Source organism: Myodes glareolus, chromosome 1, assembly GCF_982192425.1.
Source record: "Myodes glareolus chromosome 1, mMyoGla1.1, whole genome shotgun sequence".
Classification (NCBI taxonomy): Eukaryota; Metazoa; Chordata; class Mammalia; order Rodentia; family Cricetidae; genus Myodes; species Myodes glareolus.
The window spans coordinates 137,430,484-137,451,517 of NC_142026.1; the positions used below are offsets into that span (position 1 = coordinate 137,430,484).

Genomic DNA, 21,034 nt, shown 5'->3' on the forward strand with positions numbered 1-21,034 from the left:
GACTGTGTGTGTGTGTGTGTGTGTGTGAGAGAGAGAGAGAGAGAGAGAGAGAGAGAGAGAGAGAGAGAGAGAGAAAAGAGGAGGAGGAGGAGGAGAGAATCTTCTTTATAAGATACCAGGATTCAGTCCTGGGGCTCCACACTAATAACCTCATGTTATCCTAATTTCCATGCTAAGATCCTCGCACACACACTTGAGTGCCGTACTTGGGTGTGTCTCCCTGGTCTCAACACCTCCCATAACAGGGTAGGTTTCAACTCACATATACCTGGGGAACCGTCACACTACATTCAAACCTCAGCACCATAAGCTGGGTTTTTCTGTACCAGGTAATAGGGACACCAGAACACCATACGATGATGAGAAGAGATGCTGTCTCCTGGCAGCTGAAGGGGTCAGAGCAGCTTTGCTGATGATCCAGCCTCATAGAAGGGGCACAGACAAGTGGGCAGGAGCAGGAAAGTATGAACAGGAAGCTGGGAGTCCCTGGGTAGCAGCTGGTGCACCTCAGGCTCCTGAGAGGGAAGCGTAGAAGACAGGAATGACCTCAAAGTTCTCAGGCCTAGGAAGCTGCATTTCATTTATAGATGGTGGGACGTGTCCAGTGCTTGCCCCAGTGAGAGATGCAAGGCAGGCTGAGTCATGCAGACCGGCAGCTGCCAAGGGTGGAGGTGAAGGGATGGAGAGGACAGGGGAGGCTGTGGAGAGAGACATCTGCCATGGTGGCCACGTGTGGTTGTGTGTAGCAGAAGTGGGCACGGGTCCAACCTGGTCAGCTGAAGTAGGGTGACCCTGGAGCCAACGACCATGACACTTTAGCTAGGGGCAAAACCTAGAGCTTTGGGAACAGGGGTCCAGTATGTAAAATGTTTCTTTTGTGCAACAGCATTTGTTGAATAACTACAATAAAACAGTAAATTCAAAACGAGGGAGAAGGCATCATGGGAAACTCCCGTTGGGCCAGTGTTTGCTTTTAAATAACACACAGTTCAGAAATATTTATGCTCTTTGACTGTTTGCTGCCCTGATATTCTTCAATAATACTGAACAATCTAAGCCAGATAAACTAAAATTTCAGTTTCTTTCAATTCTTCCAGAAAAAAAAAATACTTTTTTTTTGGCCTTTTCCTGTAAATCATCAGTATAAAAGAGCAAGGTCACCCTGATATGAGAAGATGATCTCATGTTTTCGCAGGGATTTTGTTTCCAAAGATTGAAGCAGGTATCAATTTATCCCAATATAAAAATCATACACTATGCAAATATTTAGTTCCTTCTAGCATACTAGGGAGACTTCTCCTTTGCTCTAATGTGAGATTGCCAGCAAGGAGGTGGAGGACACCCTGTGACCATCCTGTTCTTTGTTAATAATATGGAGGTTGTTCATAGCAGTCAGTAATACGCCACTGACTTCAGGCTGAATAGAAGTACCCCGGGCCTTCCTGCCAAGCATTATAGCATTCTACACATATGCATAAGCCATGCATGCACACATGCAAGCAAACAGGAGGCAAGCGACTCTGCAGAGGGTGAGTGCCAAAGTTACCTCTGCAATTTGCGACATCCAGGGGCCTAAAGTCAGTTCCTGTCTGCATACTGGCTCTTATAATAAGTAGAACAAGAAGAAGAAGTAAATAAAATTTAAAAATAATAAAAACTTTCAAGAAGGCCCAGAGGGCAGCTATCAACACAACAGTAACTTCCAGCTTGTCACTCCTGCTTCTGATGTAATGGCCTGGCAGTCACAGCTGCCCTGCGCCCCCACAGGTCCCTGCTGTTGACAACTGTACCATGGTCTGTAGAGATGGTGACTTAGGTAAGGTCTGGTGATCTGGTCCCCTAAACCTTGATCCATGAGGTGAGCAGGACATGTGACTAAAAGTTGTAACTCTCACCTAAAGAATTAGAAATTAAGAAGACCTATAAACTACAAGATAAACATCTAGTTCATGTCACCATGGGAAACCCTGAGTATTGTACATGTGAATACAAGCTGTGGAAAGACATAGGCTGATAGTGCTGTGTTCTCAAGAGACTGAGTCTAGACAAGAAGACACTGTCACCATAAACATAAAAGATGAGTAAGCAAAAAGCATCACTAACATTTTCATCTCAGGCCAGTATTAATATCTGCTAACACTTTCTGACCCCCTGGTTCCACCCTAGTTTTTATTTTTGCTGAGATTGTCTCTAGTCTGAGACCTCCACCAGTCATTACAGAAAATGACCCAATTATTTCTTTAAGGAAAAAAAAAATTTGGAGGTTAGGAAACCAAAAGCATTTTAATGAAAATGATCTAAAACAAAAAAAAATGCAATTGTAGGAAAATAAATGAAGAAATTGTACTTCCTTGTATTAAAATATTTTTCATAAAACATTAAAAATATATTAACGAGAATTTAATCTCATATAAGAAACTTAATCTGCTATAATATTGCTTTATATATGTTTTTATGGAATTGCACACAGTAAAACAAATTATGTCACCATAATATTATCTTGTATCCCCTACGGTAATATTTTTATAAAACCATTAAAAAACATATTACAGTGTGTGGGGGGGAATCTGTAGACTTAATCTTGGTGGTACCCAGAAACAAATAACTTTTGTGTAAAAGCAAGGAATCTTACCCAAAAAACCCACTAAATTTACGTTTGAAGTCAGTCAGTGAAAGTGGAGCTCCAGTGTCCGTCTTCGCCTTGCCCATGTGTAAAACGGTGACTTAAACATAGGAAGGAAATATATGTAAGGAGCAGGTGTAAATGTTTTTCTTTCTTTTGCAATAAATTTTATGACAGCCATTTCTGTTTTGACATTTAAATTAACAGTGACTTGGGGTTACAATATATAGTTATTAATTGGTAATTAATTTTGCAGATGATTCAGAAGCCAGAGATGACTGATGGAGTGAGGCTTAGAACACAGATTATCATTTATTTGTCATGTATGTGCATGCGTGTACATGTGGTGGCTGTGTATGTTGTAGGGGTATCAAGGACAGGTTTCAAGAGTCCAGTTCTCTCCTTCCAGCACTGTCTCAGGGATCAATCCCGGGTTATTAGATTTAGCAGTAAGTGCCTTTTAGCATCCCAACTATCTTACTGGCCCTAAAGTGATATCTCTATCTTTTTATATTATTTATTTTGCCATCATATATACACATCAGAATGAAATGGGTAAAAACACCAGTAACAACACTAGCCATTTTGCATATGGCCGCTCACATTTTGTACTTGGTAGCAAGACCTGGCTTTCCTTCCTGCACACCCCTCATCTGTAAGACAAAAGAAATAACTCACACCACCAAGGAGCCTGTGGGGGGACATCAGACAAGGTTAAATGAGCTGGCGAGAGGGCGCCAATGCTAAGAGTGCCTGCTGCTCTCAGAAGGATTCATGATTGGCTCCCAGCACCCACGTGCGGCAGCTCACAGCTGTCTGTAACCTCCAGCTATTGAGGAGCCCACAACTCTGGCCCCTGTAGGCAATGTGTACAAGGGCACGCATACACATGCACACACACAAAATTTAAAAGCAGATCCTTTTACAAAGGATCCCCATACCCATGCTTGGATATGTCTCATTACAGACAGAAGAAGGGAGATCAAGCGGGAAAATGCACTCAGACACTTAACGCAGTAAGGATTGAAATTTAGGTCAGGTTTATGAGTCAAAAATGATTGAATATAGGCTGCACTATCAGATTCAACAGAAAGCAGAATGAGCTTTTGTTAGTACTGTAGGCTATGTGCATATTTTTAAAGCAAAGCTCTTACTAGCTTTCCATTTTCAGCTGTTTTGTTGATTTTCAGAGTTTTGTTCCCTCGTGAAGACAGAGGGAAGAATGTCCTGATCCCAATATTTCCAACAGCCAGTAGTGCGCAGAGTCCACTGGGAAGAGTTTCAGGGCCACACTAATTTTGGATTCCTGGGTGTGAAGGCCACTGAGACGGAAACTGCTAAGCCTCCTGTCGAGCCCACCTCTGACAGCTGCTCGTCTGTAGCGCGAGTGTGGTTGGAAGAATATTAAGTATACAGCAAGCTTGTCGGATCCACCTTAGTAGGAGCGGAAGGACATAGGACCCCAGCGCTGACTTGTAGTAATCCTCTACAATAAATGGCGCCAAGCGTCACGCTTCCCATCTGCTCACACGCGTGTCTTTATCTAACCTGCACCCAGCACTCTAACATACCTAGAAGAGTGGTCTGTGCCGGCGTTTTCACCATCACTGTCGTCATTGCCAAACCCTCAGAAACAAAACCTCTGAGCCATGTGCCTGTGCCTCAGAGGGTCAGTTCCCGCCCCAAGATGCACCTATTGCTGTCTGTCTTAGACCTTCTGCCAGTCAGGACAGTTTGCTCAACGAAGCCTAGGAGAGCGCACTGAGCCTCGGTCCTTCGCCTCCCTCCACCCTCCATAGAACAGCAGCAGTCAGTGAACCTTCCTTTCCACCATAACCCACTGAGACAGAGTCTTGAGGAAGACTATTGTGGGGCTCTTACTGCTTCACGCTGCAGGAAATACACATGCCACGGTCTAACACGCTATGGAACTTCTAATTCGTCATCTTATAGCTGTCAAGTTCTTTAAGAGAACAGTAGAACTGATTTAAAAAGCGAGCCGGTTGAGTTCTTCTAGCAGAGAACAATTGTAAGAGCGCTTTAAGGTGCTTAATGTTTGGAGTAGTTTCATTCAACATTGGCTTTTGTGTTGGACTTGTTTGAGGTTCCCATTCTGGAGTTCTGCTGTAGGATGAATGGATGGTTCCTTGACAGACTCAGTTTTCGGGTAATGGCTGGGTCCGGTGGAAACACATGCAGCCTGCAGATTTATTCTCTCCATTTTATTGGAGCATGATCTCTCAAATAGGCTAGTAATTAGGCCTGCCAGTAGTTTCCCGTGTGAGAAATGGCACTTCAGTGATTCACACAGATCTGTGAACGGCCTGCTCTATCTCAGTTTATACAGCACTTTCTAACAGGTTCTAACTACATAAAAGATAATGAAGAGATTTAAAGGGTAAGACGATTCTGAACCAAAGATTGCCTGTGCTGAGTGGTCTATCCAAACAGTTATCTTTACCTTAGTTCATTAAATGGCTGTATCAATTATTGAGCTGAATTTGATTCTGATCACCCTATGTTAATCAAAAATTCAGAATGCTTTCGCAACTTGTTTCAAACTTTGGCGTCTACTCTCCCTGTTCCAAAGCCTTCCTTTATACAGGAACATGTACATTTCCCCACTCTCCCTATTCCAAAGCCTTCCTTTATACAGGAACATATACATTTCCCCACTCTCCCTATTCCAAAGCCTTCCTTTATACAGGAACATATACATTTCCCCACTCTCCCTATTCCAAAGCCTTCCTTTATACAGGAGCATATACATTTCCCTGTTGGCACTAAGGAGGTGGCCACCTTCACTGACAAACCTCCAAACATCCTTGCACAGCCAACTATACTTATGGATGCTTTAAAAGGATACCAACTGAACTCTGTTCCCACCAGAGGTCACGCTAAGGCTCAGGCCAAGGCCGTTGGCATGGATTTGTGTGGAGCTCCTGTTACAGCTGTCTGCACTGTTCCCTGCCTGAAGATAAATAGCAAACTTCAGTCTCTCCTGCTACTGGTCATTCAGAGCAAACACTTAGTCTTAGCTTTGACCCCATGCAAGTTCAGCTTCCAACACCTCGCCATCTCTTCTCTCTGACTCCTGGCCTTTTTTTAGCTCCTGCTTCCCAGACGTCAGGGATGCTAGTCCTGGACAACTTCTGTCTTTGAAAGCGCCTATATATTACAAAGCATAGACATGTCAACTCAAGACTATCAACTGCAGTGTTCTGGGATTGTATATATTTAACAAACTAACACTTTTCATGCCAATCAATCAAATTAACAGTGGTGTTTATGTTCTCCTTAACAGACAATCCGGTTAAAAGATAACCCCAAAGTCAATGGATTGCACAAGGTGTGCTCAGAAGGTAGAGTGTTTGGACAGACAGATTTCTTGGCCTCTGGTGACAGGAGAGCCACCACCCATTTTTTTCTCTTACAGCCCCAAGCAGGCCAGGTGGCTGCAGTACTTGCAAGCCCTGCTCCTGTTGAACAGGTTTCCTATAAGAGAAAGTCTAGGCTCCTCACCGTTAGTACTGCCTCTCTGAGGTGAAGGTCTCTGTGAAAACAATGGACACAGCTCTAAGGAGCCACCATCATACAAGCACACCCTTGAGTTAGAAGTGAATCTCAGTAATAACAGGAATGTGTGTGTGTGGGAGCAGAGTTCCCCTGGAGAAGAATGCTTCCAAGGCTAGACCTGAGCAGGGTAGCTCATAGACAGTTGAAGAACATTAGGTCCCAATTGAGAGACTCTGACAAAAAACCCAGAAATCTGGTGAGACTTTCGTCTAGGTCTCCATCTGTGTCCTGATGGGGTCGTCAATGTCCTGATCTGACTTGGGTCTGGAGGAAGGAAGATGAAATTGCCGAGTGCAAACTTAAACTAGAAGCTGCTGGCACTCAAAGTCCTACAGTCAGAGACTCAGATCACCTGGGCTGAATAGAGAAATGGCTTCCCAGTAACAGTGCATTGCACAGGCGATCACACCGTGTTTGCGGTCAGTCTGATCACACTGCCCTTGAATTCAGCATGACCCAAGGATCCCATAGCCGTGTTTTAATATCACTGCAACCCTTTGAGAAGGCAGAGCGAGCCTATTTTATCATCCACTAAGGCAAAAAGTAGACTACCTGGTGCTCAGGGGGTCTCTCCCTGCGGGTCCAAGAGAAGAGCTACACTGGAGATGATCTGCGGTAATGTAGGAGCTGTATGCTGCAGCTGTAATGGTCAGCATGTTTCAGTGGCTTTTACAGCGTCACAGACACTGCATGCAGATCATTTAGCATCGCCGCCACCCTTTGGGTGTGGTGCCAAGGCTGTTTCAGAGAGAATTAGTAGCAGGGCTGGGAGACTGGGCCATGCGGGGTCAACAACAAACCTGCATGCGTCCTCCAGACCACCCACCAAATTATCGTTTTATTTCCATGCTGTCTTTGTCCTCACTCATCTAGACAGAGCCCTGGTTCAGATGAAAGTACACTGAGCTCAAGAATTTCAGGAGATAAAAACGTAGCTCAGACAAATAAACATTTTTTATTCAAAAGTCTCAAATGCCAGCGTGTTCCACTCCTCAATGTTTCCAACAAGATCTAGGGTCCATTCTTGTGCAGATCCAATTCTGCTGTGGCAAATTAAATGGTCACATTTTAATTTCCCCCCACAGATTCTCTATCTGTCTGTCTGTCTGTCTGTCTGTCTCTCTCCCTCTCTTTCCTCTCTCTCTCTCTCTCTCTCTCTCTCTCTCTCTCTCTCTCTCTCTCTCTGTGTGTGTGTGTGTGTGTGTGTCTTCAGACTTTGGACTTAGCAGAGCTCTGGATGTTTGTGAGAACATTATTATTAGGCAAGCCCCAGGGTTCTGCCTTGAGACACTTGGTGACTGGCCCTTGCCACATTTTGCTCACCAATGTGGAAGCTGATAAAAGTTGATCGCCAGAGCTTTGAAAGCGATTTCAGGGTTATTTTTGACTGAGACACTTATAGCGGCTGGAGGGTGTTAACTCTGTCCTGCTTATAGTAGTTAGCTCAGTTTAGCACAGCAGATTGCTTCATTTTGTTCATTAAATATATAATTTTTGCATTAATTGAGCTCATTTGATGTGAAATATTCCCACTCTATAAAATTTCTGGCTAATGGCTTGGAAATCTATTCAAATTCTGTTCTCATAAATACATTTCAGAACTTTCAAAGAGTAGGTCCTTCAAGCAAGCCGAGGTGCAGCCCACAAACCCAAGCACAGCCTAACCCATAGAGCGGCTGGGGTGGCACACCGTGGGTCTTCCGTGTAAGTACAATCACCGAGTTAGCTACTTGATCTTTTTAATAGAATGAATGGGGCATCACACCATGCAAGTCTTTAGCTTCCAGCTTTGTGCCCTGGAGGCAGACTTGTTGTCTACAGGGTTCCCTCATCCTGCACCACTATACAAAGCTGGAGGTCTTGGGAGCTGAGTCCATTACAGAGATGGAAGTCTTTTCTACATGTATTTATCTGTGAGGGCCCGTGTATGTGGGAACAAAAGTATTCACACGCTTGTGGAAACTCGAAGACAACCACCCAGTTTCGTTCCTTGGGTGTCATCTGCCCTTTCGCTTTTCATTCTTTGAGACAGGGTCTCTCACTGGCCTGGGCCCCACAAGAAAGGCTCGGTGGGGTGGACTGACTGATGAGCCCCATAATCCACCCATCTCTGTCTCCTTAACACTGGGACTGTGGCCACGCCTGCTCCTTCTGCATGAGTTCTAGGAGATGGGGCCAAACTGGTTCCCATGCTTGGAACGATGCACTCTGCTAACTAAGTTGTTTATCCAGCCCTAGATAAAAGCCCTTGGGACCACAACTTGTGACCTCAGATTATGGAGAACTCAGTCTACTGCATGTAAGGATAGCATTTGTTCTGAATTTGATATCTCTTATCTCACCTTTCCTCCTCAGCCACAGAGAAGAAAACAAAAGCACAGGGCTAAGGAAAGGCTTGTATAAGGCATCATTCGCGTTTAGTAGAAATGAAAGATGATGCTAACTAACATCTGCCACACAAGCTGACCCTGACAGCTCCCAGTATCAACCCACAAGTAGTTACAACTGTCCCAGAAGCTCTGTGTTGTTCCTGAGCAGCTGTCTATAAGTTCTTCCAAACCAAACCAAAAAACAAAACAAAACAAAACAAAAAAAAAAAAACAAAAAAAAACACTTGCTTTAGTTTTCAACAGGCTGACTAGAAATGACCAAGTAGCTCTGAGAAAAATTTAATCAAGCAAAACTTAAATATTAATTACAAGCTCCATATGAATCCAGTGTTTTCTGCTTCCCGGACTTTGTTTGCTGCTAACAAAGTCACTGAGATAATCAGATTTCACCATGGAAAAGGAGAGATTTCCCTGTGCTCGAAGTCAGTGTCCTCCTTCCCCTCGAGGTTTACACATAGCATGGTGGGCCAGGTGAGAGTACGGAGGAACAGCGTCCTGCAGGAAGCCTGGGAACCCCGAACATGGATTCAGAAACTTCCCCAACACCTGTGACTTGAGTGTGGTCTTTTGTGTTTGTTTTGAAAAATATTGGCAGGTCAATCCTCTCCCTAGAAGGTTCCGGCTTCCCAGTTTCCCACCTGGTTCTTTAGACATGCCTCTAAGAGCAGCAGTGGGGTAATCCCTCCCATTACCACAATGGCCCTAGAAGTCCCTCATCCGCGGGCCGTCCGAAGACACATCAACCCTGATAAATGCTCATAAAGATGGGAAGATGAAGCGTGAGACTTATCTTTCTGTTTCCCCATGCTTGCCATGGATTCATCACACTGAAAAAAGTCCTTGAAACCAGCAGCCCTCATCCTGCCATCCTACCTGTGACGGAGTGAAGTGTGCGTGACTGTACTCTTGCCGACATGAGAATGAGACGTGCCAGTGCCCACCAAGGGGATACAGTGGAAATCCAGTGCCACAGGTCCCGTGCCTGCTGACACGCCCTCACCTGGGCCCTCCCTGGGGTAGCTACGCCTACTCTATGGGGCTGGCACTTTGCTGTACTGGGGAGGCAGTGTTCCTCAACCTCACAGTCTTCTATGGTGACAAGTGTCACCTGGACTCTCTCGCACACCTTCCTGTCATCTTTCCTACATAATGCAGAGTGCTGCTCTGTTTCTCCCTGTCAGGACCTCATTGTCACCTACGGCTTACGTCACCGCTCGGCTATCTCACCTGTCCAGACGTCGCTTCTCTTTCTCTTGAAGGGAAGTGACAGTAGGTATTTGGCTCACACCGCTGCTGTTTGAAAAGACCCAGCATGGGCAAGAGATGCCGCTCTCTTGGTCTTCTTACTCCAGAGGGAGCAGATGGGGAGTAGATGTGGGGTGGAAAATTTGTACCTCCCGTCGCTCCCAATACATCCGCTCACTGGATCATGTTGCCCACATAGGAAAAGAGATAATTTCTCACCTCTGGGGCTTGAACTCTGCTCACGTCACTGGCTACAGACTCTAGATATCTTTATCCCAGACAGGGATAAAATGGCGATTTCACCTATTTTTTTTCTCAGTATGACATCCACATGGAAACAGTCATTAATCAATGAAGCGCCTTTTTCCTGTCTTGACCAGATCATTTTCAACTGGACATGTAAAAAAAACATTATGCTGTACTAAGGACTATTAAGCCATAGGACTTGAAATCAGCGATGCAGACAACATTCGGCATTGTGTCAACAAATCATTTGAATTTTGACAGTGTTCTTTTGCTTAACTAGAATTAATTTTCTAAACATTTGGTCCCTTCAAGTTTTCTCAGAACTTGATGCAAAAGCTGAACTTGCCATTGACGGTGTATGTGAGTGACTTTGAAAAGTTGTATGCTGTTGTGGTCATAGGAACTGTCTGTTAAATAAAGGCCATTTCATGGTGTTTGTCCAAAATTCTGCTGAAATATAAAGAGCAGTATTAGGGTGAGAGGACGAAGGTCCAGCCCTTCTTACACACAGGCAGTGGCCAAGGCTGAAGAAAAGCAGCCTACTCTGGAGTAAACAGCTGCGAAATTACTGATAATTTGATTTTTAATTGAAAAATGTTTTTTCCCTACAATATATTCTGATCATGTTTTCCCTCCCTCACAGCTCCTCCCGGATTCTCCCTATGTCCCCAGTTACTGAGACATTTTATCCTTGACTATTTCCCCGGGTCCCAGTGTCCTCTCCCGTGCACCAGCACTTAGACAATTAAGCCTATGCTGCTGTTGGGCAATGACCATTGTTCAGAAGCTCCCGCTGTCAAGGGGAGGGAGATTTAGGTAGTGAACTGGCTGTTGACCAAGACCCGTGGTACTTCTGGTTCCACAAGTGACTGGTGACTGCTGAGCACACACAGGGGACTCCAGGAGCCCTCTGATGGCTCAGCGGCCTCCTGCTTTTGTCCCCAGCTTCGGTGTCAGGGAGAGGCTGATAGTGGGACTTCCAGCTGGGCACCCAGGGTTTGCTTCAAAGCTTTCATCTTCAGAGGAAAGAGGCCTTGTGAATTTCATTAATGTCAACAAGATCTGAGAAGATTGAAGGATTTAAGCCCTTGGGCATCTCCAGCATCCCAGCTGCTTTGGTTATTAAAAGTTTTTGGTTGCAAACCCATGGCAGCTTGGATTCACACACCACAAACCAGGGCCTTGGAAATATCCCTGGCAGAGACACCCTTCAAGGTGCAGTCTTCAAGGGATGCAAAGTGTCTGGGTGTGGCCTCTGGCCCAGAATCACCACCCCAAAGTCAACACCCCTCCCTCAGGGTGGGGATTGAAATTTGTGTGGGGAAGAATTTTGCCCCAGTTCCTTGCTTCAGCATCTCCCACCTTCAGAGATGATCAGACCAGAACTCACACTCATGTACCCCATAATCATCCAAACTCCAGAGATCTTCTTCTTCTAGAACAGACAAAGCTATCTGGATAAAAGAAACCAATCTGATAGCAAATAGAGTGACTTCTGCCAAGATCAAATTTTGATACTTTAGTTACTGAAACTTTTTTAACAGATAAAGGACATCTGTGTGTGTCTCTCCTCTCCTCCTCTGTAACTGGAATTAAAAGAGAAAAGAACCCACGTGTCTGCTGCTGTTCCCGCACACAGGACGCTGAGGGAAGAGACTCTAAGCGTTGGAGTGCAAAACCTGCCGTGTGTGTGTGTGTGTGTGTGTGTGTGTGTGTGTGTGTGTGTGTGTCTTAGCCATTCTGACTGGAGTAAGATGAAATTTCAGAGTAGTTTTTATTTGCATTTCCATGATGGCAAAGGTATTAAGAATTTTCCCAAATACTTCACAATTTGTATTTCATCTTTTGAGAACTCTGTTTAGTTCCATGTCCTATTTTGTAATTGAGTAGTTTGTTTTCTTGATTTTTACTTTGTTTAATATTTTAATATTTTAGATACTATTCACATACAGATGTGTAGTTGGGAAAGATTTGTTCTCAGTCTGCAAGCTGCCTCTTCACTCAAATAATGCTGTCATTTACTGCACAGAAGCGTTTTGCTTTCATGAGATCCCATTTATCAGTTGTTGATCTTAATGTCTAAGCCACCAGGGTTCTGTTTGGAAAGTCCTTTCCTATGCCTGTGAGCTGAAAATCATTCTCTATGTTCTCCTCTGTCAGATTCTGATATTGTTGGGATGCCTAACCCATTTGTCGTTGAGTTTTGTTAGGGGTGAGAGACAAGACTCTAGTTACATTCTCCTACCTGCAGACATCCCATTTGACCAGCACTACTTGTTGAAGATGTGTCTTTTGTCCAGTGTATATTGCTGGCTTCCTTGTCAGACACCAAGTGGATGTAGGTATGCGGACTTAAATGTAAACCCTTAATTCTATCCCATTGATTTTCATGTCCGTTTTTATGCCAGTGTCATGCTGTTTTTATTACTATAGCTCTGTAGCATAATTAAAATCTGGAGTCATGATATCTCGAGCACCGTTTTTATCATTTAGGGTTGTTTAGACTATCTTGGGTCTTTTGTGTTTCCATATGAAATTTAAGATTATTTCTTTAACTTCCATGAAGAACTGTGTTGAGTTTTGATGGGATTGAGTGGAATTGCTGTGGCTTGCTTTGTGAAGAATGGTCATTTTCACAATATTAATCCTACCAACCCATGAACACAGGAAACCTTTCCTCTTCTGGGAACTTTTCAATGTTTTTCAGCATCTTAAAGTTTTTATTGTCCTTCCTTGGTTTGTTGTTGTTTGCTGTGTTTTGACTTTGCTATTGTGAATGGCATTAATTCCCCCAAGTCCAAATGCTGGTAAGAACATGGGGGAAGGGGACACACACTCACAGCTAGCAGGCATGCAAACTGAATATCACTGTGCAAGTTCCTCAAGAAGATGAAGACAGAACTATCACGTGATCCAGCTGAACCACTCCCAGAATTCTCTAACCCTCTTAGAGAGTCACTTCCTCACACATGTTCCCTGCTGCTCTGCTCACAATAGCCAGGAAATGGAAACAGCCTAGATGTCTGTCAACAGTTGAACAGATAATGGAAACATAGTAAGTCAGCACAATGGAATCTTATTCAGATATTAAGAAAAATGAATGAATGGGGCTGGAGACAGCTGTTCTGAGGGAAGTAACCCAGCCTCAGAAATACAAATATCGCATTTTTTTCTCATCTGTGAGTGTTATCTTGATCTTTAAATATGTGTGTTTCATGTCTAATACATAATCATAGTCCATATGGAATACCCATAGAGGTCAGGAAACTAGTAAGGGAACATGAGGGAGGGGGTTTTCAAGGGAGAGGAGAGAGTTTGTATAAAGGGGAGGAAGGATAATGCGGCAGAAAGAGTTAAATGAGGTGGGAAGGCAGAGTAACAGAGACCTTTGACTTAAGACCCGACTTGTGTCATAAGACAGAGAAATCCTTCTGGTGCTTCAACCAGGATGCTTCATCTGTATGGACTAGTTGTCTCATGATGCTGACATGTGCTGTGCATGCTGCTGGAAAAGAAAATCTATGTCAGTCTTACCCATCTGTGAGTCCTGCGAGCTACAGTAACGACTGGTGTGGCAAGACATGCCCACTGGAGCAATGGGGACACAAATGTCGTGGGATTAACCGACCACTTTCCGATTGGATTTAATGCCCACTCCACACAATGGATAAGGACAAACGCCCAGTATGGAACTGGGAGGTAGACACACAGTCCTGTTCCTAACTGAGGAGTGAGTCTGCTTTCTGTAAGTCTGTAAAGTATGACCCCTGGCAGACGATCACACATGTAAGTGTGTGTGTGTGTGTGTTCTAAAGAGAACACAAGGTAGGGAAGAGGATGGACCCGGGAGAAGCAGGAGGAAGAAGATTAAATATGGTGAAAATCCATTGTATGAAACTCTCAAAGAATTGATAAAATATTTTAAATAATAAATAATATCCTAGACAACATAATGAGATCCCATCTAAAAAAAAAAAGGAAAAATAACTCAAAATCCACCTTTTCTAAACTCATAAACATTATATTATCTTAGTGGCATTTTTTAATATTGTGAGTTATCATTTAAATAAAATTCTTTTTAAAAATTTGATACCCCCTTAAGTAGCAGTTATCACAAACAGGAAATTGCCATTCTGGCTTTCTCAATCTTCCAATGCTAAATCCAGCAAGCCCGGAGCAAAGTACCATTTAAAAGCATAGAACAGAAAATCTACAGTGGTTTGGTGTCCAAAAAAAACATCTCTGATAGTGGCATTTGCCATAGAATCTGCCCAAGTTGCCTGCTGAGACCTGCACCTGGGCCCTGGGAATTCTTTTTCTCCTGATGACATCACCACAAGCCACTTAAGGAGGAGGAGGGCAACTTTAAGTACACCTGGTGCCGTGAGAAAGAAAGAGAGAATGAATGAATGAATGAATAAATAGCTTCACTATGCCCGGGCTGGCCTTGAACTCATATTCCTGCAGCCTCTACCTCTGTTTTTTGAGTGCTGGAATTACGGGTGCATTCTACCACATCCTAATAGATCACAGTAACTTCTGAGTTTGTTGAGAACCAGACGAATGCTTTTTCTGATCCAGAAACAATTGCATTTGTTCTGTTGACATACTTTAAACACCACTTCGTGTTCCTTCATCAAGCTCACCCGGCCACAATGGACAAGAGTTTGAGTATGCCACCCAGGGCCTTGGTGCTCAAAGGTACTTTGGCATTTCGTTTCCCGCAGTGGGGACAGCGTCGATGTGTGTTTGGCCTGGAGTCGCATTCAAGTCCTCACTTTACAGCTGTCATTCAGTCTCAGGTGTACACGAGCAGCTCGCCCCGTAGCCGGTGCTGCCCAGGGTGAAGGCCAGCCCAGCCCTGTGCGCTTGCTCTGCTCTTTATCCCTGGCATACTTCCTGGTTTCTTCAGTTACCTAACGGGCTACCCGAGACTTGGACGGCAAAACCAATCTCTTTGTTGTTAAGCTTGAGTTATGTAAATCCAGAATTTCTAGACATAAGCAAATTAGGCAAGGAGAGATCGGCAACAAAAGTCTGGGCATATGGGCATCGTCAGAGCCTCCCCTCATCTGGAGTTCTGTTCGTGCTTTCTCTTAGCATTTTTACTGTGTTTAGTTTTCATTTCCAACTTTAGTTTTTGTTTTTGTTTTGTTTTGCTTTGTTTTTTTATGTGTAGAGGTAAATGTTTGCCGTGGCGCGTGTAGAGGTCAGAGGACAGCTTGCGGAAGTTCCAGGACTGTAGCCCAGGTCAGCAGAGGATTGGTGGCAAGTGTCTTTGCTAAGTCAGCCGTCTCGCCATCCCTCCACCCCTCATCTTTGCTCACCCTTACAGAATATATGAGGCATTGTAGGCCCAAAAGGTGGAGGTGGGGCAGGCAATATTTTTTGACATTATCACGTAGTAACATTGCTCCCTGAGGGCCACACTCCCGCAGCCCCAGGCCATGGTGTGTCAGAGTTACCAAAGGTGAAAGGGGCTCCTTTCCTAGGGTGGAGTTCTTTATTTCCTCAGGCAACGTCAAAAAGAGTCAACATAGTTCATTCTCTTGCTGTGCTGAAGGGCCTGAAGTAGGCCTTTATCTGTTTTCTGTATATTTCTCTTGACTTAAATAAGCCTTTTATTTCCAAGTAACAGGGACTGTGACTGCTCATGACACTTTCTTCCCACTTTCCATTAAAGAGCATTACCAAAAACAGCATTTACAGCAGAAAAACCCAAATCTGAGCTGAACTCTCTCTGAGCCCAATAACCATCCACATATTCTTTACTGCTTTTCCCATGGGCACCTAACTAAACAAATGGGGCAGAGTTCTCTCAGAGCCCATGTCCAGTGGTCAGCAAAAGGGAGACTGAGGTCTGGGTCCATGGGACACACGTGTTCCCACGGGTGCGGGTCATCTGTCCTGTATGAAGTGTGGACCTATGAAATTTCCTAGTCCCGCTGGCGAGCTTCCCCTCCCCCCGGGGCAAGGACCTGATGTCTTCTCACGTCCCTTCATCCTGCCAGGCCCGGCAGAGCTTTCCCTGTGCACAAAGAACACCCTGTAACAGTAGCCGCGGTTGCCGCCAAGGCCAAGGGTGGGCTCAGGACCAAGGAGCAAGGCTTCAAAGCCATCCCAAACCTGGCTTAAGAAGAAGGTGTTTGCTCCAGCAGAACCGGCCTTCCTTCCTGCTTCGGACCTCTTGCCTCGGATTGTGCTCCTTTTCTGTGTAATAGTGGCAACTAAATAAAGGGAAAGAGTGAGGCTTTTACAGTCTAGAAACTGAAATCATACTGGAGGTATTTTATCAAAATTCTACATGATCCCTGTCTCTGCTGACCAGCACCCAGCAGCAGCAGATTTCTGTGTGAAATGTAAATGTCTTATGTAACTGCCCTTTGCTGTGGTCCTCAGTGAAGGGTTAACACTGCTCAGTCACAAACTGAGTTCTTTCACCAGGAAGACGCCATCCGTGGGCACAGAGGAAGTACACACATGTCTTGCTCTGGTCTGAAGAGGAACAGGAAGGAGCATCCGGGGCAGGACCATCTCCACAGATTAGAGAGGAGTTTGAATGTGTTTAATCCTGAAGCAGATTGCTCAGATAATCGGAGAGGAGTCAACATTCAAAACGCTAAACGCTGTTCAAATAACTTGGAACTGGGAATTGCCTCCAGGAGGCCGTGGCCTGCCTCCTGCGTGCCAACATCTCTCAGGACATTCCTCACCCCTTGTTCAACTATTTCATGTCGTTCTGAGGGGCACAAAGCCTGGTTCACACCCTTCATATAAGCCCTACCTGTTTAGCTATAAATAAAAGTTTTCTTTTCCATCCGATCGTAGATCCCCCCACTTTGTACACTGGCATGCCGTCTTCCTAACCAGAACTGACGATTGTAAATAACCACCTGGTTGCTGCTGTTGTTGTTGTTGTTTTAAGTGCACTCTTCTTACAAACATATTTTCCAGCAGTGTAGTCTGCATTTAAAGCAGAGAGCTCAACTCCTGCTTCTCAAGAAACTGAGAAGGCGCAGTTTCAAAATGGAGACGGCATCACCACCTGCCTGTCAACACCGCTTGACATTAGCCTGCCCGTCGTCATTGCAGCATGCAAAACAAGCCCCAGGCTCCTGATTTTTTGTTTTGCCGTTTGGTCTTCTTCTGCCCCCGCGATCCACATTCTGCAACCACAAAACAGCAAGTGCAGCCCCAACAGCCTCCTGAACAAGCGACTTCTATTCTGCTCTGTGCCTTTATCATTGCAGTTGGTACACAGTGAGAAACAAAAACAGCCTCAGAGCTACTCCTACAGCTAAACATTTTTTAAAAAGTAAGAACATGGAATAAAGTGTTGCTTGTCGCTGCTGCATTGTGAAAGGGAGTGAGCAGCAGGGCGTGTGGAGCTCTCCATTGTGCACAGACTTCCCGAACCCCCTCAGCGCCATCGGGAAAATGTGCCTGTCCTGTGACCCATTCGGTCCTTGACCTTTTGGGCACAACAAAAGGCACTATTTACCAGTGGTTAATACATGAATCTTTGTTTAGAAGGAGCCGTATCAGGGTTGTTATGGCGATGTATCACCAATTTTATTTTCCAGGTGTCTGTGAGGCAGAGGGTTTCAGGTTCGATCGTCTGAGGCCAACACAGCCTGCCAAATTCTCCCTAGCTATATGAAAGTTCATGAGCTGGTACTGATAAGGAATGTCACTTGGGAGGAAGAAGGACACAGAGAACAGCCAGAGACACCCTGGGACAGTCTGTCCACTCACAGTGGACTCCTGGGACATTGACTTCTTCCTAAGGATACACTTGCGCTTAGCTATTACTTAGCTAGCTAAGTAAGGATAAACTTACTTAGCTAAGGATTATTGCACTTGCATCTTCTGTAGCTTGGCCTGACTTTTGTTATTTTATTTCCTGGTCCCCTTTTGATTTCATTTAGGACCGTTTTCCCCCCTCACACTGCTATGGGATAATGCTCTTGTACCCACTAAAGATTTATCACTTGTATTGGTTAAATAAAATGCTGATTGTCCAGTAGCCAGGCAGGACATATAGGCAGGGCAACCAGACTAGGAGAAATCTGGAAAGAGGAAAAGCAGAGAGAGTCGGTCACCACCCAGATGCTGAGGAAGCAAGATGAGAATGCCTTACTGAGAAAAGGTTCCAAGCCACGTGGCTAAACATAGATAAGAATTATGGGTTAATTTAAGTTGCAAGAGATAGTTAGCAATAAGCCTGAGCTAATAGGCCAAACAGTTTATAATTAATATAAGCCTCTGTGTGTTTCTTTGGGATGGAATAGCTGCAGGACCCAGCAGCAGAGAAACTTAGGTCTACATCACACCTCCATTGTATGGCAGCCACACACACCCCTGCTAGCCCATGCATCTCCTCCTCACTCCTTCTCTCCCAGTTCAACTGAAGGTCCCTCTGCTATTGAAGACGTGTGTTTTCCCTGCTGTGGCCATCCCCACCCACACCCTCACTTCTCAGGGTACACCAGGTCGATCTGTAACGATGGTGATTATGGTGGTGGTAAAGCCTGTTTGCTTAAATGTGAACTCACCTGTGTGATTTTTACTAATATTTATGCTTTCTTCAAAATTATGACAAGAGTCTTTACCAGGTTTCTCTCCTGGTGATAAACGTTCTCTTTACACTATGAATACTGCTTTGAACAATGTTCACGAATGTGCTCCATATGTTTGACATTTTGAATAAGCAGCCACTTTGTGAGTCAAACTTGAAATGGTCTTAAATCTAGTTTGCAATGTGATGGAGAGGTATCCACAATGGGGGGGGGGAATCACCTAATTACAAAGGTTGTGTAAACCTTTGTAAGTTCACTTTATGGAATAAATTAAGATGTATTGCAGTTGTAAGATTGCAGTTGTAAGACTGTATTTCTACCTGCCTTCCTTCCTGCCAAGCAAACTGGTCTGAATGACAGTCTATTTTTCCCGTATCATCTAAGACAGTGGTGTTCTTCTAAGAAGTTTCTGGGAGAACATCAAGGGACAGAAGTGTCTGTCTGTGTGGTGTGGGGTTGTAGTTGTTATCTCTGCTCTGGTCTGAACCATTACCCAACCTTTTAGAAATGTCCCAGAATAACCCGGGATGAGAAGTCCCAAGCCCCACTTCAACCTCCACTATTTTCACCTTCAGCTGGGTAAACATTTGGAGCCTGTATTTGAGGTAAGGACAAAGAAGTCCTTCCTCTGTGCGGTGGAAACTTTCAGGCTGTGCTGTGCTCCCTCACCCAGTGGCATCCTCAGGCCTGAGCTCACATCTTCATCCCCCTGTCTCCTAGAAGCCCAACTTGTTGCCCTTTCCTATGTCACCAGACAATGTGAGCTGATTCTCTAGATGCAATGATCTCTCCCTTCTAGGGACAGTGACACTAAAGCCCTTGGAAATGGGTGGCTGTGGCAGAAAGCATGCAATGACTGCGTAGACAGAAATGTGACAGTGTGAGAGTCGGGATGGCGCACAGGGGAGTGGTCCTTCTATCAGACCTGTGGTGCCTCCGGACATCTCACAGCCTGGGCTATCAGGAACCTTCTGTCCAAGTAGCTGCAGCCTGAGGCTATTGCATGGGAGATCTAAGAAGCAGGTTCTAAGGCCTGCCAAGGCCATCTAGGACTCGCTTCCTTCTTGGCACCAGCAAGGTAGCCACAGTGGCTGGCTGCAGCCTGTGAGAGGCTGGGCTGCAGTCAGGCTTCCTGGACTTGAAAGCTCCAGCACTGGCAACATCACTAACGCCCTGGCCTGCCACGACCCTAAGATGGGTCGTCAAATATCCCATGTCATTCAGGAACAGCCGCAGCAAAGTACCGGAAGTAACTGCAGGACCCTGGGGTCCCTAATCCTCAGAGCAAGACTTTGCCATGTACACAAAGCAGCAAGAGACACGGAGTTACAGCTCTAAGCTGAGCCCATCTTTCTCCTGCCCATTGTGAGCCACATGGAGCTACCTGCACGGTCTAACCATGGTCAGTTCCCTCTGCTTGTGCTAGACAAAGTCAAGGCCAAAGGGAACACTCTGGGCAGTGGCAAAAAGTTCTTCTGAATGGAAAGGGGACCCATGACATGATTCTCTCACATTTGTTTCTTTATTTTAGATTAATTTTCACCAGCTAAGCCCTGGGATTTGGTGTTTTCTCTTGTCATTTTTTTAATGGGTTGGTTGGTTGGTTGATTGGCTGACTTTTTAAAAGAAGGGGTCTTATTAGCCAAGGTTAGCCTCAAATTCATGGTGATCCTTCTGCCTCAGGCTCTCAGGCATGGCATTACCATCGTCTGAGATTTGGTGTTTTGGTGGAGTTTCCACCAGCCTCCAGTTTCAGCAAGACAGTGTGAAACCATCACCTATCAGCATCTCCTAACATGCCCTCGGGAAATGCCTGGCCTGTGGGGTAGGGCTCTTGGGACACGACACAGAAATAACTGCCTCTTTGTCTGTTTACCTGAACCAGTGAACTCCGGGGACGGCATCGACTACAGCCAGCAGAAGAGGGAGAACATTGGCGACCTGATCCAGGAGACCCTGGAAGCCTTCGAGCGCTATGGCGGGGAGGATGCCTTCATCAACATCAAGTACATGGTGCCCACCTACGAGTCGTGCTTGCTGAACTGACAGGGCAGCCGCGGGAGGGGTTCTCCCTGGTGCCACAATCCTCTCTCCCTGCTGCTCCTAGCATCTCGTTACTTGTGGCTTCTACAGCTCTTTTTTCTACAGCTGCAAACATAGCAGCTTCTGGGCCGATGACTGTTAGCCCTATTGAGAGCGAGGCTTTCCGATACATAAATAGTGCCTGTTTCTTAGATTACAATAGTGTACTGTGCTTATTTTTCCACAAGGAGAATTGCTTCTTTATCCAGCTCAGATGAAGGCAGGAGTCCGCGTTAAACCTTCAGTTGTAGAGACAATAAAACTATAATTTTCATATGCGATTCAGCAATTGC

At 45.0% G+C, this 21,034-nt stretch overlaps 1 protein-coding gene across 2 annotated transcripts in view; it reads left to right on the forward strand.

Moving 5' to 3' along the window:
• Pacrg (parkin coregulated) overlaps positions 1–21,015 on the forward strand; it is a 458,578-nt gene extending 437,563 nt beyond the window's left edge. For both annotated transcript variants that reach the window (XM_085687463.2, XM_085687473.2), the window contains exon 5: positions 20,545–21,015. In XM_085687463.2, coding sequence (XP_085543589.1) covers positions 20,545–20,705 — 161 coding nt within the window. In that variant the 3' untranslated portion in view covers positions 20,706–21,015. The remainder of the gene's footprint in view (positions 1–20,544) is intronic.
• The last annotated feature ends 19 nt before the right edge of the window (positions 21,016–21,034 follow it).